This window comes from Scatophagus argus, chromosome 4, assembly GCF_020382885.2.
Source record: "Scatophagus argus isolate fScaArg1 chromosome 4, fScaArg1.pri, whole genome shotgun sequence".
Taxonomy (NCBI): Eukaryota; Metazoa; Chordata; class Actinopteri; family Scatophagidae; genus Scatophagus; species Scatophagus argus.
The window spans coordinates 3,975,762-3,998,258 of record NC_058496.1 but is presented as its reverse complement, the minus strand read 5'-3'; the positions used below and the strand labels follow the sequence as shown (position 1 = coordinate 3,998,258).

At 43.2% G+C, this 22,497-nt stretch overlaps 1 protein-coding gene across 1 annotated transcript in view; it reads left to right on the top strand.

Annotated features, from left to right (window-relative positions):
• LOC124058093 (single-stranded DNA-binding protein 2) overlaps positions 1 to 22,497 on the top strand; it is a 51,428-nt gene that overhangs the window by 4,573 nt on the left and 24,358 nt on the right. The window contains exons 2-4 of the mRNA XM_046386964.1: positions 17,051 to 17,123; positions 20,803 to 20,864; positions 21,119 to 21,203. Of these exons, the coding sequence (XP_046242920.1) occupies positions 17,051 to 17,123; positions 20,803 to 20,864; positions 21,119 to 21,203 (220 nt within the window). The remainder of the gene's footprint in view (positions 1 to 17,050; positions 17,124 to 20,802; positions 20,865 to 21,118; positions 21,204 to 22,497) is intronic.

Sequence of the window (22,497 nt, the reverse complement as noted above, 5' to 3'; positions counted from 1 at the left end):
AGAGAGAGAGAGAGAGGGGAAGATCATTTGTAAGAGCATCGACAAAAGAATATAGGCAGACGATAAACATACACTACATAGACAAAAGTATTGAGACACCTCTTTATTATTGAATTCAGGTGTGGCATGGGACTGTTTTTCAGGGTTGGGCTCAGCCCCTGACTTCCAGCAAAAGGGGAATCTTAATGCTTCAGCATACTGAGACATTTTGGACAATGCTATGCTTCCAGCTTTGTGGCAACTGTTTGGAGAAGGCCCTAATGTAATGTCCTTAAAGTATCTGTTGATGTAATGGTCTATTTAGTGTACATTGGATGTCAAATGTGGGTTGAACTTCAATGGTGGAAGTCAAATAAAAATTCAACAAAAGTTCAGCGGTCAAGGGGTTAAAAATTGGAAAGAAAGAGTGAAAGACAAATGAAAAGGGAAAGAGAGACTTGTGTCCAGGTCAGACGAGGTCAGGTGATATCCTGCAGGACCTCATGCTCTAATGCTCCATAATGGCTGTATGTCAGAACCTCTGCACTCTACACACACATTTCACTCTCTCTGTGGATCACTTACACTGGTAAGTGGCCACACCTGGTTCCTGTGGCTTAAGTTCAGTGGTTGGGTAAAAAGCCCCAGTGAGAAAGCCTTCTCCCCCCGTACATGAGATCCCCATGGTGGGCCCTCAGCTTTAGCTAAGCTCCGCTCCTGCCTGTTGACGGAGAACAATATAAAAGTGTGTGATAATGTGTGTATCTATCTGCTTTTAGCTGTTTTTGGTCAATAGAGAGCATACTGCGTGTGTCAGTCAGTAAACCCATCTGAGCTGTCTGCTTACAGCACTTTCCCCATATGTTTCATCCCTCAAAACCAGCCTCCATCTGTCTGTTGTCAACGTGAACTACAACATCCAGTGATCATTACGCAGCTAATAGCCTCTCCAGCTCTCGTGGGATGCTTGTGACCGACTGCGAGATCCCAGAGAGCTGTCACCGCTTCTCTATTGTTGTCTTTCACCAACGCTGATGGTCAGTGAAAGATGTCGAATTAAAACTGCTGCCAAACTCTTTAATCCTCACACTGCTTTTAGATTAGCATCAATCAGGGATTACAAGAAAACCAGAGAAGAAATCCAGCTCTGTTATGTTATGCTTTTTTGTGTCTGGGTATACAGAGCTGTCTTCAAACGAAAGTGATGATGACAGTTTGACAAGACCTTGATAGAAAACACTTTTTAACCTGCTGAACACATAGAGGCTGTTAAAAGTCTTCTTTTATCTGCTGGCATCCCTCCTAGTCTCTCTCTTATCCCTGCTGCCAGAGATGTAACTGCCACAGAACTGCTATCAAAGCAGCGGCCTCTTATTGAGCTGTGTGAGGCGGTGGGGAGACAGCCTCTGATCGACGCCCGCAAAAAAGAAAAAAAAAAGGGGTGGGGGTGGTGGTGACGTGTCAATCAACAGAGAGGACCCTGTGGAAGGCACCCTCACAGGATGCCTTGGGGTCCTTGGCAGGGATCGACGTGACAAAAGGCCTCCGTCGGCATCAGATAGCATGTGGGAAAGAAGGGGAAGAGAGGAGGAGAGGGCACAGCATCCTGAAAGTCTTTTATCACTCCCCTTAAAAGACGGAGGCTACGGAAGAGTGAGTTTATCACCCGGTGCTGGTCCCTCAGGACCCCATTGGGTGTCCCAGAATGCTTCTGTTTTAATTAGAAACACACCATCACATCATCTCTTTCCTTTGTCTTCTTCTCTTCTCTTCTCTTCTCTTCTCTTCTCTTCTCTTCTCTTCTCTTGTAGGAATCCACTCCTCCTCTTCCTCCTCCTCCTCCTCCCTGCAGTAGTCACCGTGTATACAGTGTGTGGGTTCATCTTTGGGATTGAGATACTGACATTTAGGGAGTGGAGGATTCAGATCAGTGCACTGTGGATGAGTGCGAGACATGAAGCAGAGGGGGGGCATTTCAGGGTGTGCTTTGTGGACCATGACTGGAACTTCCAATCCGTGCTGTCTGTCTGACTTTGTTCATGTTGTTAGTGGTAACACTTGTGGTTTTGTCAGGAAGTTTTTTTTTGCCCCTGGTGACACCAAATATGCACAGCTTTGCTCCAAACCACAGCACAGTAGGTAGGGACGCTCCCTCAAAGCGCTTCCTGTAACCTGAGAGCTGCAGCCAAAAGTAAATGCTGTTGGTGGAAACTCTTGCTGTGTATAGGCTCAGTTGAAAAATGCCCAGAGTCTGCTTACTGCTTTTATTTTCTAATTTGCGGGTCAGTATATTTATTTGTCAGAAACATAAATTTCAGCAGCCTCATTTATGTAATTTGCCTAACTGTAATATTTATTTTTATCTTTTAACAAAAGTCAACTGTGTCTCAGTTTTACTGGATGACAGCTGCTCACCAGTGTAGTCTAACTTGTGTTTCTGTTGTAGTGCCACAGTAGCATGAGTGCGGATGCTGCTGTGCCTCCCCTGCCTGCTGAGTGTAGTGGAGGTTGGTTGCAGGCCTCTCTGCTGATATTCCTCCATCATTGATATGCAAGCTGCATCGCACAGGCGCTAGCGCAAGGTTAAGCATGCGTGACGGCCAGGCTTAGGAACTGCTTCAGACTCTCTCTCTCTCCCTGTGTGTGTGTGTATGTGTGTGTGTCTATCTATACATCCCACTCTCTCCTGCACACACACTTATTCTCTTACTGTGCCTTCTGTCTGCACAGCGTTCAGTTCTTCTGTTTTGCTTTCAGTTCAGTTGTCCTTTGTCTGTTTTGTGAAGTTGTGCCACACTTTAATTCTCCATAAATGCACCGTCCTCACATGGTCACATAGAGGCCATCATTCCACTGATCCCCATGAAGATATTTTCTTCCCTCTGAATACAAGACAGTAGTGCATCCCACCACGCAGGTTTTCAATCTCTGACATTGAGTTCTCATTTTTTTAAGGTCCACTAAATGCCTTTTCTCATCCATAGACAAGCAGTGTTGGACGCTAACTGGGATTAAGCGCAACCAGCATATGTTTTTGTCTTTCTTAAGTGTGTCAGTGTAGGTTCTCAGTCATCCGGGTTGTGGTAAAAGGCTTCATCCAAAAGTCTTGTTCACTTTCTTAAGTGTGTTTCTCCTTGTGATTAAATATTATTATTCATTTACAGACATCACAGTGCATGCATTGATAACTGCTAATATATACAACCTCTCTTTGAAACATGGTGTAGTTCTCTGACTGGTTAGTCATTCACTTATACTTCCTCTAGACCCTCTGTGCTGCCCATAATAGCCTCACATTCTTCCCTAAATTGCTCTAGATTGCCTTCATCTGTATGAGGGTTTTTTTTTTTATCTCATCTCAAAGCTTTGTTGTTCAAAAGAATAGAGGCCAATTAGGTCCCGTAGAAAGGAATTCTAATCCTATAAGATTAGAGCTGTGTCGTCGTCCCAGTCGCCTCCTTCTGCCTCTGGTTTTGTTGGAATTGCAGCTGATTGTGGAATGTTGCGTTGTGTGAGCTGAACAATGAATGACAGCCAGTCGCTGGACGGTTTGCAGAGCAGGTGGATGAGGAGAGTGACACTCCAGGCTCTGCAGGCTTCTGTATAACAGGAAGACGTCGACCAGACTCGGTGAGGGGATGGCAGATAGGAAACACCTCAGCCCCACTCTCTCTCTCTGTGTGTGTGTGTGTGTGTGTGTGAAAGTATGAAGAGAAGTGTGTGTAAGACATAAAGAAGTGTGCTTATAAAGTGAAAAATATCTGCTCATGTGAAATAGTTGGTCCGGCAAAATACAGTAATTTACTGTACTGTGACTACACTGCAGTACTGAAACAATACTGTTCCTGTATTTAAATGTTTTATGGATCGTCAGCTGTGAGGATGCTGACTTTTTGCCTGAGACGTGAGGCTTTCAGCACAATATGTTGTAGTCATGAGTCAGCTTTAAACATTAAAAAGCAAAACAAAAGCAGTTCAAATAACTCACGAAGTTAACGTTAGCCAGAACAGCTAGTTAGCTACAACTGATTAGATTTGTCACAGACAGTTCTTGATAATAAATTAATTAGTTATTTATTGCACAAAATGCTTAACTTTTGCTGGTTACAGCCTCTCTGATGGGAAAATTTGCTTCCTTTCTTTGTATCCAGCTGTTTGAGGATATTCCTACCAGCTTTTGGAAATCGTGAGGGTTATTTGTTTATTTTTAGTATTTTCTGACATTTCATGGAAAAAGCAATTAAGTCAGTTGAAGCCTAGCCCAGTCTGCATCATAGTGAAAGGTGTTTCTAATATTTAGTCTGTCCTGTCTTCCAGTGTTCTGGCCATTTTGTAGACAGAGCTGGGGATTTTGAAACTGCTCAGTATCGCCTTTGCACGCACAATCCATTAAACTCTCTTCTTCCCGTGAAACTCTGAAAATAGACTTTAAAAGAATGCCGTAATTAACCTTGTACAATCACTAAACGCTGCCATCAAACTCTAAGTTCACTCTGTAAACAGCAGTTTAATATTCCGAGCTTTATGGCTGTGTTGCATTCGAGATTTACTGTAATAGCTTGTAGAGAAAGTTGAACAAGGAAAACACTCCTAAAAATCATTGGTGTTCCTTCAGCTGTGAAATTAAACAAACTCCCCACGAGAGGTGACTCAATCTAAACAAATCAAAGCCAATGAAATGGAACTCAAATTAAGAAAGTGATGGATTTGCCTCCGCTTTTATTTGATTTATCCACTTTATATTTTATCCAAAACAAATTTCACTTGTGGGGAGGGACAGCAACCTTACTGGCTGAAACCTACGTGTAAACAACAGATTTTTATATAACGGACACCACTAGATTTTTGCTCAATTAGTCAGTAAGTAAACAGCGAGCTACCCATCACGCTCGCTCACCATCTCTCTGGTTCTCCTTCTCTCTGATAAGCTGGCATTTCCTGTTATCTCAGCTCTGGGCATTGTTGTCTGCTCTGTGAGACAGTAGAGTCTCTGCACTGCTGACAGAACAAGAACTGTTTCACTTTGTCTGATTGTGCTTGTATAGGGCTTCCTTTTCTATTGTATTGTCTGTTCGAGTCTTAATTGCAGCTGCACTAATTTGCCGGGGGTTTGTGTGTGTGAGAGTGTGTGTGTGTGTGTGTGTGTGTGTGTGTGTGAGAGTGTGTGTGTGTGTGTGTGTGTGTGTGTGTGTGTGTGTGGGGGGGGGGGGGGGGGCAATCCCGGCAGAGCTGCCACCAGTCAGCACACTGTGGTGTGCACCACCCACTGAACTGACAGCCACTACACAGACTGATACACAAACCAACATGATGAATTTATCAATATTCTTATATCGCCATATTAATCAGTGCTAAAATAATAATTTCTGTGTCAAAAAAGTAAAAAAAAAGAGTGAAAGTGAAGTTATAGCCATATCTGCCTAGAGTCCTCAACGTACTGTACGAGCCGCCATAGACGTAATTGTTTATTATATAAAATGACCTGAGGCTGTGACTGCACTTTAGTTCTTTATTTTAATTGTCATTACAATTACAATTATTTATTTAAACTGCCGTCACCAAGACAGACATTTCAGCAGCTTTATTTAGCTCTGTCAGAGGATGTGGATTATTTAGCTTACATTTAATTTACTTTGTGTTCTGCGCAGCATATTTTATGATAACCAGGTTTGGGTGTTGTCTTTTGGCGACACATTCTGTGCCTTCCTTACAACACAGGGTGGAGGGCTGCAGCTACAGTTGGACTTGTGGTCGGAGTATCTTGATAAGTTGGCTGTTATCAGTCTCTGTTAAGTCATGTAGCTCAAGCTCCTCCATAAGCTGACAGTATTCTTCTTGTGGATATTACTCCTCTCTTTCATACAGGATGAAAGAAGCACATTTAGAATCAGACACTGTTTAGTGACACCCAGTGCTTCATTGTAGTCTGTTGTGTATTCAAGTTGATTGTGAATCTTGAAATTGAAACGGATATGTTAGATTTGGGCTGTGGTGGGTGTATGCTGTTATTAAACGTGCATTCAGGAAAATGAGGCAAGAAAAAAATGAGACTGGGCCAAATACTGAGCATTGTTGTTCCTCTGCATCTGAACAACGTATAACTCAAAAGTAATCTACATTGCTTTAATATTTGTCATTCGAGCGGTTGTTATCCATCATTTATATTCACTTTGCACTGGACTGTCCCAGCAGTGCGGAGGAGGGTGGGAGGATGGAGAGACTCGGGGATATCTGGTTAATGAAAGGTAAACACAAGGTCTACACTGAGGTGAGCCAAAGAACGCAGGAGTCTTCCTCTCCGTCAGGATATGAGCTTCATTCTTTTGACTTATACTACTACGTGTGACAAATTCCTCTCTCTGCAGGAGGAAAGTTTTCCTGACAGCTACTCCAAGTCTTCTAGCCAAACGTCTTGTTTTGTGTCTTTGTTGTGTGATTAATGAAAACTTCTCCTCTTTAATGTATTAAACAGTTGATTGGACGTATGGTGCAATGCTGCACGAGGACATCACTATCCCCCGAGTGCAGCTGACTAATGTGACAGCATTTCATAGTCTCTTGTCTGATGTCACAGTGATTTTTGCTGGTCGACCCCTCACACAGCTCTGAAGTCAGCCAGCTCCGTTGGAACCCCGACCATTCTCAGCCGGCACAGGCTACACCGATCTTTGCCAAGCCGGTGTTGGAGCATTCGGGCCTGTCACACAGCCAAGGCTGCACTAAGGGCTTTACTATGTGTTGTGGAAGTGAGAGGGATAAAGGCTACAACAAATATTTGCACAGCAAAGCAGTGTACGAGACCATCTCAGCGGAGACGAAACAGGGAACATGAGCAGATAAAGCACCGTTTATTTGAGTATGAGTGTCTCTCCTCAGGCTGTTTCCATGCAGGATTATGATGCCTGTTTCGTTAATCTTCAAAGCTGGGGTGAACTTTTTACTGCTCCTCCCAACTCTCAACTGCACACCAGACCTGTAGCTGCACGGCGGCCGGGCCAGCGTCAGAGAGAATATACTTTGAATGAATAGCTCAATGCAAGGGCCCTGCCTTTAGCTGGAGCCATTAGAGAGACCCCAGGGGGATGCCGTGGAGGGGTAATGGAGAATATAGATTTAACTTGTGACCATCAGCAGAAATACCAATTAGAGATGCATCAGTGAGCAGCCAGAGAGAGAGAGCCACAGCACACTGCCAGTTGGGCATGTATTTGACTGAGATATCGCCTGAAGTTGAGGGAGTGTAATGGAAGTCTTGTCAGACTGAAAATAATAAACTTAATGTTGATAGCAGTTTTCTTATACATGATGATGATACAAACTTTGTCTACATGCAGGTTTTCATGTTATCTGAGAGGACTGCCGGTTGTTGTATTTAGTAAAAGACAACTCGAAACCTCTCAAAGACATAACGACCAACTTGTTTTTGTCTTTATGAATTAAAATATTGTGTTTACGCGTTGGGTTCAGCTACACACACGGGGATACATTTGCCTAATACCAGCTCAGTCTTTCTCAGAGATCCTCCCTGATAAGAGTGTGTGACAGCAGCATGTTCGTAATGTTGTTCTTGGGGTTTTTTTCCAGTTTTGCTCATATCAGGCTGCAGCATCGCTCCTGTTCTGCGTTGTCCTGACCTCCCCTCACTGCGTTTCCCAGCTCCTTTCATTAATCATTTACTCCCTTCTTCCTCTCTCTCTCTCTCTCCCCCTCCTTTTCTCTCCTTGCTCTTTCTCTCCCCCCCCCTAGTCCTCTTGTTACTGCTAATCTTTATCTTTTCAACTTTCTTTCCATTGCTACATCTTTATCTCTCTGTCGACTGGTAAATTACCCATCTTTGTCCTTCCCTCGATACTATCAGTGTGTATCATTTCTTTTGCATTCCATAATCTTCTCTTTTCCAGCCTCTTTCAAATCATGTGTGTGAGTTTTACTGTACTGTCCTTTTGTCTTGTATTGTGTGCTTGTAGAAAAGTCAAACGAATACCTGAAACAAAGCATTTACAGCACGCAGCTAACAGCACTTTCAAACAATGAATCCACTTGAACCTAGCTTTCCACCTTCACTGCACAGAGTCATTAAAACTACACTTTTGCCCTAATGAAAATGCATCAGGGATTAGTCAGCTGAAACCTGATTTTTCCACGTGAAGCGATTTGACCATGATCCTGTCGCTGTACCTTCCAGACAAGGTGTGTGCGTAAATAGCCTTGTTTTGAAGATGCTCTTCAGTGTACATAGGCTCCATAATCCTCACGGCTGTTTGGGTTGTGTGGGTTTTTGTTTTTGTTGTTGTTGTCTTCCTGAAGCCCTGCGTATAAGATGAATTATTCAGCACTGTAATGGGTCTATATTTGTCGTTGTTTATCTTGTCTTAGTGCCCTCGCCACTCTCATCGCTGCCCTACCACCATCTCTCTCCCCCACCTTTCACTTGTCTGCCTGCCTGTCTGTCTGCCAAGCGTTGCCCGGCTCTATCCGCAGAGGATGCTCCACTTTAATGAATGAAGTGAAGTCATTTAGCAAGGCTCTTAATGGCACGTAAAGCCTCACTGCTAGGCTTGATTAATCAGGTAAAGTGTTTGGCTGTCACACGCAGGGCTGTCCTCAGCAGGGGCAGCAGCTTGGTGGCTGCGTTCTCTTTTGTAGTGGGGTCCGTCTCTCTGTTCCTGCCAGAGTCGCCTGTAGCCCGAGCTGTCCTCGTCCACAGGTGGCGTCTGTTTGATGGTGGGCTTTTGGAAGCTCGGTTGCAGAGTGAGAGCCTGCTTGGCTTTGCTGTAGACTGGGTATGATGATGATGATGATGATGAGGATACCCGTGAGTCAAAGAAAGGTGTCTGTGGTTTGTTGTTGTGATATCAGGAGAGGACAGTTCTGTCAGCGGACGAGGATACGAAGAAAATGCAGTAAACCACAACATTTCTTTATTGCTGCCTGATGCAAGAGAGACAGTCTCATTGCGTGATTATTATACAGAGAGTGGACAAAATAACAGAAACACTGGAACAGTTTCATAGCACAGCAATGTAAACACATTTATGTAAAAGCTAAAAGCAATAGACCTCAACGTAGAAATCAGATCAGCCTGATGCTGCAGCAGATATAAGCTTATTGCAGATCAGATGTTATTGCTGTGTGTGTTTGGTGATAAATAATGAAAGTACACAAATGCCAAACTCAGTTTGAAGCAATTTAGAAAAGAAAACAGTGTCACCATTACTTACTTTGTCCAGTTTACTCTTTCTTTCACAGTTCTTTAAAAAAAAAACAAAAGAATGAGCTTATTTACATTAGCATTATGCATTTGCATTATGAATACTGCAAATTGTTTACAAATGTTGACATTAGTATCAGTGTTGGTATCAGCCTTGAAACAGTGTTGGTATGACTGACCTCTGATGAAGATGATGTGCCTAAGTGGTCAACATCAGGTGACTCAGTATTGTACTCGGTAGCTGTCTTTGTACCTGGGGTTACTGCTGTCACTGCTTGTATTGCATCAGTTGTGTATGCTGCAAAATTATGTAACGCGTCTCAAAAATGATGTCAGGCAAACAAGCTGCAAACAGGCAGTACAAGTCGATCCTCAGCAACACTGAGTGAAACACACGACGGGATATTTCGTTAATAGCACAAAACACAGGTACAGGAATGAAACCAAACTTTATGAACTTTCACCAAACCGCAGTTGGCAGAAGAATTAATTTATCGCAAGGTGTTAATGCCCTTTTTTTGTGGGAAATTTAAAGGAGTCACTTTATTTCTCCTCATTGCTTTATTATTCTGTAAAGGGCTCAATTTTCTTGAAAGGAAAGTGCTTCAAAGAAGCTACGGCTCTCAGTAGATACTTCACAGTGCCACTTTTACTAACATTATTCTTTACTTTGAACACAAACAGCAGACATTTAAGGCAGCAATTTAGTCTTTTCGTAGTAGCTAAGCATATCCCGGAGATAATTACAGTATTTCAACTTCCTGACTGTGACTTAGTTCAGTCTAGGATTATTTCTCTATTGTTGTTACCTCTTGCACATGACCTATTGAATTTCTCTTCTACAAATATAATGGAATTCAGTGCCTACTCCGAGGCATAGTATGCTCATGCATCTTTCATTCTGTTCTTTCTGTATGTTATGTTTTCAGCACAGCATGTCGTCATTTGCTTTTTCTCCAAGAGAATGACAGGAATCAGGACTAGTTTAGCCTGACTGTTGCAGGGTTTTGTGTTAATTTGCAGAAGGAGGTCACAGCGGGGTGCTTGGCTAACTGAGACGACATGCAGCGAGGATCGTCAGCATTAGAATATGAAAGTTTACACATCTCACAAGTATTCATCTTGGGGCTCATCCGCTCGCACCCATCACCTCCATCCTCCCCATCTGCCTTTTTTCGCCCCTGTCTCTCTAATCCCCCCTTCTCCACTCTCTTCTCTTCCCTCAGAACCTTTCATCTCTCTGTGCTACACTCTTGTCACCTCATCACTCTCTTTCCTCTCATTTTCTCTCTCTCTTTCTGTAATTTTCCTCCATGGTGGAAATGGAGAGAGAGAGAGGCCACATTTCACTCTCTGGCTGTTTGTTCTTGTTTTTCTTTCATTCATGTATCTTTCAATTTATCCAGAACTCTCTTGTCAAATTTTACAAAAATAGACGACTTAAATGTTTTGCTGTCGTTTAATGCTGGAAGTCTACGCGCTGTAATACATGTGTACATGTGTGTTTGACCCATTCATATGAGACATTGCAGGTTCATCCCTGGTTGACTGCAACTGTAAATACACTATATAGACAAAAGTGTTATGATACACCACTTTATGATTGAATTCTGGTGTGGAATGGGGCTGTTTTGTAGGGTTTGGGCTCAGCCCCTGACTTCCAGTGAAGGGAAATCTTAATGATTCAGCATACCAAGACATTCTGGACAATACTGGCCCCCACAGAGCCCTGACCTCAGCCCCATCCCACACCTTTGGGATGAACAGGAGCTGAAACTGGAGATTGCAAGCCAGGCCTTTTGGTCCAACATCAGTGCCTGATCTCACAAATGCTGTACTGCATGAATAGGAAAGCCCTCCCAGAACAGTGGACGCTGTTATAGTTGCAAAGGGGGGAACCAACTCCATATTAATGTTTGTGTGTTTAGAATGCGATGTCATAAAAACCCTGTGGGTGTGATGGTCAGATGTCCCAATACTTTTGTGCATATAGTGTAATTCACTTTCTTTCTCTTTTTTCCTTACTTTGTATTTTTTTAGGTAGTGACTCAGCCAAATCAGTCAGTTACGACATCAGTATCATTTAGCAACATTCCCACTCACAGTTCAGATGTCAGAGCAGCAGAGCAACACTGACCTGCACTCCACCCGGGTGCTGAAGCCTCATGTAGACTGACCGCCAGTATCAGTTGCTCCAGTTTTAAAACTGCCTTGTTCATGTGTTGTCAAATGTACAATATCACAGTCTTCATACTTCAGTTGCCATATTTCAGAGAGCAACAATAGGATTTTACTCAGCAGGTAAAGTCGCAAAGTCATACCTGTACAGCACTTATCTCTCATTATCATAAGCTTCACTTTGCAGTAACTGTTGCACTTGAATTGGACTTGAAGCTGTTATAATGAATAGTTTTAGAGTAGCGGTGAAAATAAAATGACCATGTGTAATGCAAAAGAGGTTACTTGAAATAATGAACCCACAGATAATTAACACCTCCACTCTATAACAGTTTCTCTCAGCTCTCAATGTTTTACTGTATTTTAGTCTGTTGTGTGACTGTTGTGCTGCTCTTATCAGCATAATATCCAGGTAAAAGCTCTAAAAGGCCAGTATATGTTACCTTCCCAGCATCAAGCAACAGGCAGGCGAAGTCGACGTAGAGCTGATGAAGAAAATCGAGCTAAAGAGCCAGATGTTTCTTTCAGGGGTTGGAGGAGAGCAAAACAGAGCTAAAAGAATGTTACAGGTGGTCAGAAACAAGACTCCAAGTGAATGCTGTGTTAAGACACGCCAGCTGGATATGTAAACAAGATAACAAAGTTTGTGGTATCAACTTTACAGGGTGTCAATTTTGTGTTTACAACTTGTTGCACTTGTCCCAAGTGGCCAGACAATAAGTGAGTGTAGGTTTAACTATCCAGAATTGATGTAAATTGACATCATTAAACAGCACTCAGCACACTCCTGTACTGTTTACAGTCTGTGATAATTACATACCGGTTACCAAAAAGGATAAGACATTATTCTCTGACCACAACTGCTGCTTTGGAGACAGTTTGTATTCATCACTTCCTGTGCGCAAAGTCTGCCACTTCCCACATCCAACTCTGCTCCAGGCAGAGAAGGAGAATTTATAAAATCTCGCTTTCAGAGATGCTACTGTCTGTACTGTTTTTGTACAGAAACCTCCAGGTGAGATGAGAAATGAGAAAACGTTCAGCTACAGAACAAAAAAAATGTGACTTGCATCTGACTGTTTTACCAAAAATGAGTAACAGGAGATTCTGACATACTGTGGGAGGAAGGTGTCGCTGGTTTGTTGTAATTGTTATACATCTGCAGAAGAGGTGACTTGTGCATCACTAATACTGTGTACTGCATGTTTACAGGCTAGAATTTTAGTATGTTATGCCTCCTCTTTTCTGATACTTAACATTTAATTTGATTTCCTGGGTCAAAACTGTGTTATTAGGCTGTGTCAGCATAGTGGCAAGTCTTGTAAATATGTCAGTTGACATGCCGATTCAGATCAGAAGTATAATCACTTTTCCATTTCATCCTTAACAAGGGTGAAATAATCTGGAGCTAATCTATAACAGGCAAATCCAATCACTGAAGCCCTTCTGTGTTGTGAGTTGAAGCTCTGCCAGACTTTGATCGGCATGGTGGTAAATTGATTAGCAGTGATCTGCTGGTCGCTCCTCATGCTGATCTTGGAAAATGGCTTCATGTCTTTGCTCAGGTTGTGGTTGAGCTCCCGCTACGGCTCAGTAGGCAACACACAAGCAGGTCGCTGTTTCTGCCCGCTGCCTTCCTTAAGTTAAGCTCAGTCTGTTCGAGCTCACCGGCTGCCTTGTGCAGATTTACAGGAGCAGTCAGGATGGGGGTCGCTTGCAAATGCGAATTTAATTAAATGGCACCCAATGAAGACAAAACCACTTGAATTTGAAGGAGAAAAGGGTCGGGTGTGGATTTTAACCTTCCTCACTCAGCCCCACCCTCTTCACTTGTACCCACTCACCACGACAACCTCACTCTACACACACAGACACACACACACACGCAAAGTGTAGCACATCGGAGGAAGCAAAGTGGGAGGCACCTGAACTCCTCAATCATCCTGGGCCAAAGTCATGATTAATGTAAAGTGGTTCTTATTTACAACACAAATTGCCAATGTTGACAGGTAGGAAATAAAGAATGTCTTCAATTTTCTGGGACATGTCAGACAGCAAGGGCAAACCAAAAGTGCTTTAATTTAAGGGACCAATATGGAGGCAGAAACCATTAGAAATGCATTCGCTGCCTTGGTTTGGGCACTTTTAACTCAAATCCTAATGCAGAGATTATTTAAAGTGACAGTTTATTTAATGACAAGAGAGTCTTTGTAATGCTTTCACTTTAATGTGTGAAATTTAGAGGATTCTTAACCTTGAACAGCACCCCGTCCCCTTAATCCTGAAACATTATCTCCTCTCAGTATTTTGACTGTCATTTGTTTGAGTTTCACGTAGTTGGGTGCTTTTTTTTTTATCAGCGGGAGGCTCAGCTGAACAATGAAAGCGCGACATGAGGGGGTTTTGTATTTTCAAAGTCTATCACTCTTCTTTGAGGAAATTAGTACTTTTGAGTTAAAGTTCAATAGATATTGAATGTTATCAAAGTGCCTTCTTCTGCTGCTCTGCTGTTTGCTTATCAGCCTCATTTCAACTCTGCTTTCTGTTGGTGTGTGTTAAATAAATAAGAGATATGGGGGAAACAGAGTGTGATGGTTTGAGTGTGATTTGTGTGTGTATTTCTGGAGGCCGTCAGTGCATTTAAACCAATATGAGGACCTCCTGAGTTTCCTTCTGTCACTTAGTCCTCACTCCTTAGTCCTGAACTAAAACTTGTTTGCTGTTCACCTCTGATGCCCTCTAATGTTTCTTGTTTTTTCATTCAATCATCTTTCTCCCCGCTGCTGCCCTCATTCTTCCACTTTTCCTGTGTTTACTCACTTCAACCTTTCTCCATACTGGGGCCAGTGATAACATCTTACAACTCCCTTGATATCAATCATACACTCCATGGACAAAAGTATTAGGACACACCTCTTTAGTATTAAATTCAGGTGTGGCATGGGGCTGTTTTTCAGGGTTTAGGCTCGGCCCCTGATTTTAATGCTTCAGCATACCAAGACATTTTGGACAATGCTATGCTTCGAACTGTGTGGCAACAGTTTGTTGAAGGCCCATGCTATTCCAGCATGACTGTGCCCCAGTGCACAAAGCAAAGCTCCATAAAGACACGGTTGGATGAGTTTGGTGTGGAAGAACTTGACTGGCCCACACAGAGCCCTGACCTCAACCCCATCCAACACCTTTGGGATGAACTGGAACGGAGATTGTGAGCCAGGCCTTTTGGTCCAACATCAGTGTGTGACCTCACGAATGCTCTGCTGCATGAATGGGCAAAAATTCCCACAGAAATAATCCAAAATCCTGTGTAAAGCCTTCCCGGAAGAGTGGAAGCTGTTAGAGCTGTTACAAAGAGGTCCCAACTCTACTCTCAATTCTGTCCAATTACTTTTGTCTGCCTTTGAGGCAGACACTAAGTTGGACTGTGTTTTTTGCTGGTAATAGATAGCTGCATGGACACAGGCCAACGCATGCTGAGGATAAGCTTTTGTTGCGTAATTTACACGCCGCACTCAGTCATGCAGTCCATCAGGCTTGTCATCATTGTTCTGAATGTATTCATCACAGATACATGAGATCTTTCAGGATTATTAAATGGTTCTACACTGATGCTGCAAGACGTTGGGTTCACAGGGGAGAGTGACAGATTTAGACAGGTTGACAGGAAAACAATGCAGAACAGAGCAACTGAACGAGTTTGTTCCTAGAAATGTTGCAGAGCTGTACAGTGCCTTGGAAAAATGGGCGCATCTTTTATTCATGTTCAGTGGTTGAGGTGTCAAGAGTTTTGTCAAGCCTCTCACTGTTCTGTTAACCTTGTCCCTGTGAAACGTTCTGTCTCTATCTCTTTGGTTAAACATTACTGCCAGGCCATGGGGTGGGGGTGGGGGGGGTTGTGGGGGACGGAGAAAGGACGGGATGCAACGAAGGAGGGAAAGACAGGGAAAAAGACATTCTGCTGCTGTCCTTTCATCATTAAACAAACATGGCCTCTTACCAAAAAGAGTGCAAGAACAAAGCAGCGCCATGAAGACAGAAAGGGGAGAAAAAGAGAGAGAGAGGAGGAAGAGAGGAGACTGAGGATGAAAGTGATCAAGAAGAGAGATGGAAATGGAGGGTGTGGGGGATGTGGAGGGGGTGGAGGAGACAGAATACCTGTGTGCAGAGCAGAAAGGTGTGCAGTCCATCATCTTCAGACAGGCAGACAGGGCTGTCTGGAGAGTTTATTTTTACCTCAATATAAGAGGAGCCTGGATAGGCTACAGCAGCCTGGTGGCACATTTCAATAGGAGTGCTAGCACAGCTGCTGTCCCGGTGTGACCGCCTTTCAGACCCGACAATACACAAACATACACATGTACACACAAAGACGACATGTTCCAGGTCTAAGCTTGTGCTGTGTCGTACGTCATCCGCTTTTTGTTATGGAAGCCCTGAAAGGCCAAGTGAAAAAAATAAAAATCTAAGGATTCATTTCATTGACAAAACCACTTTGTAAACATTTCACGCTTTCTTCTTAGACAATGATAAATTGATAGATTGACAAATTAATTGGCAGATTAATCAGCAATAGGAATAATCAGAAGTGGAAACCCAAAACTAAATTTTACCAACAAAATCCTAAATTAACACCTGAGGTCTTGTTTTAGCTCATTACACCAACATCTAACTAGTTTCTAACATGGCTCGATACACATCACATCTCTGGAATATGAAAACACTTAGGCAGCACCTTGGAATTCCCACCAATCAGCCTCTAACCTGGTTATTATTGATTTTTATGGAAATTTGAGGCTCAGGCACAGCTGCACCTGCTCAGTGTCCTGTTTGTTAAATGCACATACACAAACATTTCATTATTCATGTACAGTGACTACATGTCGGTGTCCTGTCCAAATCTACAGTGTGCCGTTGGAGAAGTCAGTGATCTTCCATTGATCTCGTGTGGATCAATGTTTATCTTGTATTTAATGTTTATCTTGTATTTATAGACCTAGCAGATCATCACCCCACCCTCCTCTGCCAGTTGCTGTTAGCACCAGCACACTGGGAGGAGAATTGATTAACAAATCAAGCCTGTAATTAATTCTTACTGTGATCAAAGCCACGGGAGGAAGTCTGTGGAGAGCCTGAGGGACGACGGTGAGGTGTTTTACAGTGCGGTCCCACCAACCTTTTATTAACATGCTGTTTGTTCTTCAAACAGGTACATTTTAGATTTAGCATAATGTTGGGTGAATTTTAAATGTCTTAAAATGTTGCTGTGCCTGTTTGGCATTCGGGAGATGATTAGTGTCTCTTAAGCTGGTGTGTCTTCCTGTTTGTGTTGAGATTTGTGACGGACTGTGACACCTTCACACACACTGCACATTGCTTCTTGGAGCTGCTTGCTAATTTATATTCATGCATAGGCTTTTATTATCAGGCGATCCTGGGAGGAACTCCCTCTTTAAATATGGATTTATTTTAAACACCGAGGAGGAAGTGAAATTAACTTCCCAAAGCAGTCGTTTTCTGTCCCCAGAGCTGGACATGGTCATGGTCGGGACACATTTATAGGAAGGACTGACAACTGCAAAATGTTACATGTATATTTCTTTGTCTAACTATTGACTGTTTGGATCTCGATTAAAAAAAAAACTGACTCTTTTCCTCTCACTGTGTTCTTCGTTTTTTCATCAGATTAGCTCTGTATGTGTACGAGTACCTGCTGCATGTAGGAGCACAGAAGTCAGCACAGACTTTTCTCTCAGAGGTAAGTCACAAAGATGCTTTATGTGTATGTAAGTGTGTGTGTGTGTGTGTGTGAGAGAGAGAGAGAGAGGACAGCCCATGTAGTTTATGTGTCCACTCTGACCCCTCGTACAGCGCATCCAGTAAGTGTAGCAACTAATTGAATTAGCCTCTAGTGCTGAGCCAACAGGTTTGTAGGAGCAGACGGGCTTTTTAACATTAGTGTTGCATTTTGTGGGACTGGAGCTGGAGCACAGAGAGAGAGAAAGAGAGAGAGTTACGGCGCTCGGTCTGGAGCTGACGTCTTCGACTGACATCATTGTCTGATCCGCTCAGGAGCTTCCTCTCAGTCGATCTCTTTCAATCTCATTCTTGTCCTTTCTGAGTCCTGCACTTTCTTTGTGTGATCTGTTTTTCCACCGCTTTTCCTGAGAAGTGAGCGCATCCTCACTTTAATTCTGCAGAGGTAAAAAGGTGATGGGGTAAAAATGAGGTCAGTCGATCCTGGCGCTTCGCTGTAAATGACGGTAAATTACAATGTAGAAGACACTGGCTGGAGGCTTGTTGTACGGAGGCCAGAGGAAGACGAGAACAAAGAGAGTGGGATGGAAAAGGTTACATCATCAGCTGGCACCAATTCTCATCACTCTGACTTAGTGTGTGTTCGTGCACATGTGCATACACACACCTCTCTGTCTCTCTGACACCCTTTCCTCTCTGCCATATCACTTGCTGTGTCTTCCGCAGATGTGGGAGATGAAAAGGATAGGCGGTGTCGTATTCAAGTGTGGGAACGCATTAGCAAAGAGTGCAACAAGTATAAACATACCCACTTGTATACAATACACATGGGTTTGCATGCATGAGCATGCACTCACACGCAGGATAAACATTTTGCCATGATGTTGCTCTTGCAGGAACAGTGGGGTGGAGTAAAAAGGCGGCTTTAAAGGCCTGTTATCCACTTTTTATCATCCACATCTGTTTACAGTGTATCATCAGGCTCAGGAAACAAGAGCCCAGAAAGGCTCGTCACAAACCAGACCTGAGTAGGTGAACTTAAATAGCAAATCAAAGCAACAACAAAAATATTTTTAAACGGGACAACAAAAAAATAAAACCGCTAAACAAGAGTCAGTTTGAAGTGTGTTCATATGGGCAGATTGAAAACCCCAAAGGTAGGGTTTTCCTAGCTTTCCGTCCTCAGTGCAGTGAGAGCACACACACGCACACACACACACACACACACACACACACACACACAGTCTACATCTGCCAGTAATCATGCTAAAGGGACCTCGCTGTAGCATGGCGAAGGTAAATGAATGAACCTCCCGGGAGTGCAGACCACAAGAAGACAGGATATGCAGGCACATTCGGTGCTATTTTCCTCTACCCTTTCCAGATGAAGGGGGAAATAAAAGAACATGCTGAAAAGTGTCCTGACCTGAACTGTCTGCAGTCGTGTTTGGACCGAGCTACAGCCAATTAAAAGTGAGAAATGAGGGATGTCATGCCCATTGTGCATCTTTTGTACCATTTGAGCAATTATGAGGGAGTAAATCCTTCTTTGCCATGGATGTATATGGAAATTGCTGGCTGCCTATAATGTTTCGAGTAAACCAATGTCTTTACTAGAACTGCTAACTTAGGCTGAAAGCATGTGGGATAAACAAAGAGAGGCAGTTTCAGGAATCCCCCACCTCCCCTAAAAGAAACACTTCAAAGCGAGGCATTCCTTCTAAAAGTCAGCGTGTCTGATGTGCAGCCGAGGTCAGGACGGTCTGATTGAAAGCGCAGTGATTCAGTTGTTCCTGTTATTTTAGCGCTTGTTGCTAGCAGAGCAGGTGGCACAGAGGTCTTATCCTTTTACCCACATGAAACATGTCAAACGAAGGAAATTAAAAAGACGCTCGTGAGATGGCTTGAAAAGGTAGAGAGAAAGAATGATGTAAGTCTGTTTGGAGAGAGGAGAGGCAGACTAAACAATAGTGTCACAGTCTGATAGGAGAAGCCTGGAGCCTGCTGCCCACAGCTGCTGCCCTGACTGTTAGATACGTGTGCGTCCGTGTCTTTGTATGCATCTACACATCAGACGACACTGTGACAGTGTTATTCGTCCTCACTGTGGGTGACGCCAGCACTCGTGTTATCCACTAACCTTGGCTGAGGTGGAAAGGAAAGCGTCAAAATGTCAGACGGCGTCTGAACTCCTCTTCCCCCACACCCTTCTTTGGAACTCAGCATTAGACTCAGCACATTATGCAGTTTGCTTTCATAACACTAGCAGTGGTTGAAGTTCATATTATAAATTATTTACATATTTTTGGAACAATGGGTGCTTGATTTCAGACGGTCAGCGTGGTAATATGTGTGTTAACAAGTAACCTGGTTTGTCTAAGTAACCTGGTCATCCTGGTAATCAGAGAGCCCGTTTACATGCACTCTAGTGACCTTAGTGTTATTGAAAATCCATACACATGCAGTAGATCAATAACCGGATTTGTTCCCTGTAACCTCAACCTTACGTGGGAACCAGTACAGTACATAGAGTATGTGGACAAAAGTACTGGGATATACCTCTTTATGATTGAATTCAGGCTGTTTTTCAGGGGCTCTGCTCAGCCCCTTGCTTTTAATGAAGAGAAATCTTAATGCTTCAGCATAGCAATTGTTTGGACAATACTGGCCCACTAACACCTTTGTGCTGAACTGGTACGGAGGTTGCCAGCCAGGCTTTTTTGTCCAACATCAGTGTCTGACCTCACACGTTCTGCATGAACAGGCAAAAGTTCCCACAGAAACACTCCAAACTCTTGTGGTACGCTTTCCCAGAAGAGTGGAAACTGTTATAGTTGCAAAGGGGTGACCAGTTCCATATCAATACCCACATATTTAAAATGTGATGTCATTAAAGTGCCTGTTGGTGTCCCAGTACTTTTGTCTATATAGTGTATTATTGAATTAGAGATTTGTGCTTAATTGTTGATATTTTAAACAGCATGTTCCTTTTTGATATTACAAAAGAAAAAACATTTAGCTTGAGGACCAACTCACAGGGTCAGGGGTTGCACAAAATGAAGTAGAAATTGCAGCTGTAACGCTGACTTGAACACTTTAGACGTGGTCAGACGGCATGCAGTGCAAACTAGTTTTTGTTCTACTAGTTCTACTAACTAGTTTTATTCAACTTGGAAGAAAGAAAGAAAGAATGGAATGAAGGGGTGAAGGGAGTAAAATAAAGAAAAGAAAGAAAGAGATAGTGTAAAGAGAAAAGATAGGAGTGAAGGAGCAGTTATAAAGAAGGAGAGAAAGAAGCACAGAGTGAGTGAAACACAGCAAGCAGAAGAATAAATAATGTGGGAGGGCAGCAGACTGAAGGGTGTGTGGGTTGTACAAAGACTTGATTGGGCTCCTCAGGCTGGTACATGTCTCTGATCTCAGACACTGCACATCCCCTGACTCAGTAAACACACATACACACACGTACTTCTGAACAGACAGGCTTTCATGCACACACTCACTTATCCACTTCTGAATCCATGGCATGAGAACCATAATATAATTATATAATGACATGTGTTATCAGAATTCCCTTGCACCCTCTGCAACCTTGTAAAGCTGGTAATTCAGAAGTTGAGCATGTTTTTGTACTTAATATGTTTCTCTCAGTCTCTCAATCTCTTTCTCCGTCTGTCCAGATCCGATGGGAAAAGAACATCACATTAGGAGAACCCCCGGGGTTCCTCCACTCGTGGTGGTGGTGAGTGTTTTTGTGTCTGATGATTCAAGTTACATTCGTCTTCGTGCTGTTTTTTCCTTCACTCCATCAATGACAGTGTTAAATAAAATGATTATTCTCCATCCTGCCCCACTTTTTTTCATTTACCCTCATCTCTTTAAATGTCCCCAAAAGCTCTTCCTCAGGTTGCTGTCTGCTGCTCAGCACGGTCAGGCTTTAATGGTTGTGTTTTGCTATCAGTCTTCTCTCTGACTGCCTCTGTGTGTGCGTTGTAGTGTTTTCTGGGACCTGTACTGTGCGGCTCCGGAGAGACGAGACACATGTGAACACTCCAGTGAGGCCAAGGCCTTCCATGACTATGTGAGTCTGCTCTGATGTGGCTGTCTTTGCTCTGTCTGGCTTAATGGCGCAGGATGAGTAGCACAGTAATGTATACTGGGAGAAGGCATATCATATAGAAATCCGTCCATCCATCCATTTATCCATCAATTACAGCTTATTCTTCAGGTTCACCCTGGACTGGTCGCCAGACACACACAGAGACAGAAAGGCACACACGCTCACCCCTAGGGGGCAATGTAGAGTAGCCAGTTAAACTAACGTGAATGTTTTTGGGACTGTGGGAGGAGGCCGGAGTACCCGGAAAAAACCCACGCCAGACACAGGAAGAACATGCAAACTCCACACAGAAGAGCCCAGACCTGGATTCGAACCTGGAACCCTCTTGCTGTGAGGCGACAGTGTTAACCACTGCACCACTGTGCCGCCCTATAGAAATCCAAATTGTTAAACATTAAGTAAGGTAGGCTTTACAAATTAAAAAAAAAAAAAAAAAACCTAAGAAAAAGACCCTTTTCAAACGATCTATAATTTGTGGTCTAAATTGCATGGCGCAAGTGCATTTAGGGCTTGTGCTACTCCTTTTTGCCATTTAAATGGTGCAAACTAAGGCTCAAGGGTTGTATTTAGTCCCTTAATTAATAATAGGTGTGTTTTGGCTGTAATATGAATTAAACCAATCACAGTGTCATCTCTGGTTCCCTTTAAAAGCTTGGTGTGCTTGCACCTGGTGCATTGCTGGGATGTGGTCCTTGGCCGGTGGACCCAATGTCTCTGTCTTAGTCCTCTGTCTCAGTAACGCCTTTTGACTCCGTATGAGCTAATGCACCAATGATGCTGCCATGTGCCACCGTGATAAGCGGATCGCAGTCCATCGATCGGGCAGGATGGATCATAAAAATGATCATTCTGACTTACGGTGGATGGAATGTAGTAATACACGATTAATGAGAAAAATATTAATTCGGTTACCTGCAGCGATCCCCCGGCAGCAGAAACAATACGTGTGTCTCCCCATTAATAGAGACGCTGCGCACACGAGGCACAGCAGCTTAGCTTCACTGATTATTTAAATCCGCCGACATGCAGGCAGGATCGATCAGTAGCCCATGTTAATGTTCTGTGTTCTTCCAGCACATGCAGAAGGTCACCCGCAGTCCAGGTAATTAAATGTTGCACGATAACTGCTGCGGTGACATGACTGCATGCATGGAAACATTTAAAATACTGAAAGCAGCCTCTCTAAGCCTCTCAACAGGGATTGGGAGGATGTCAGAGCCAATCCGTGCATCACTAGTGTGTAACAAGAAGAATG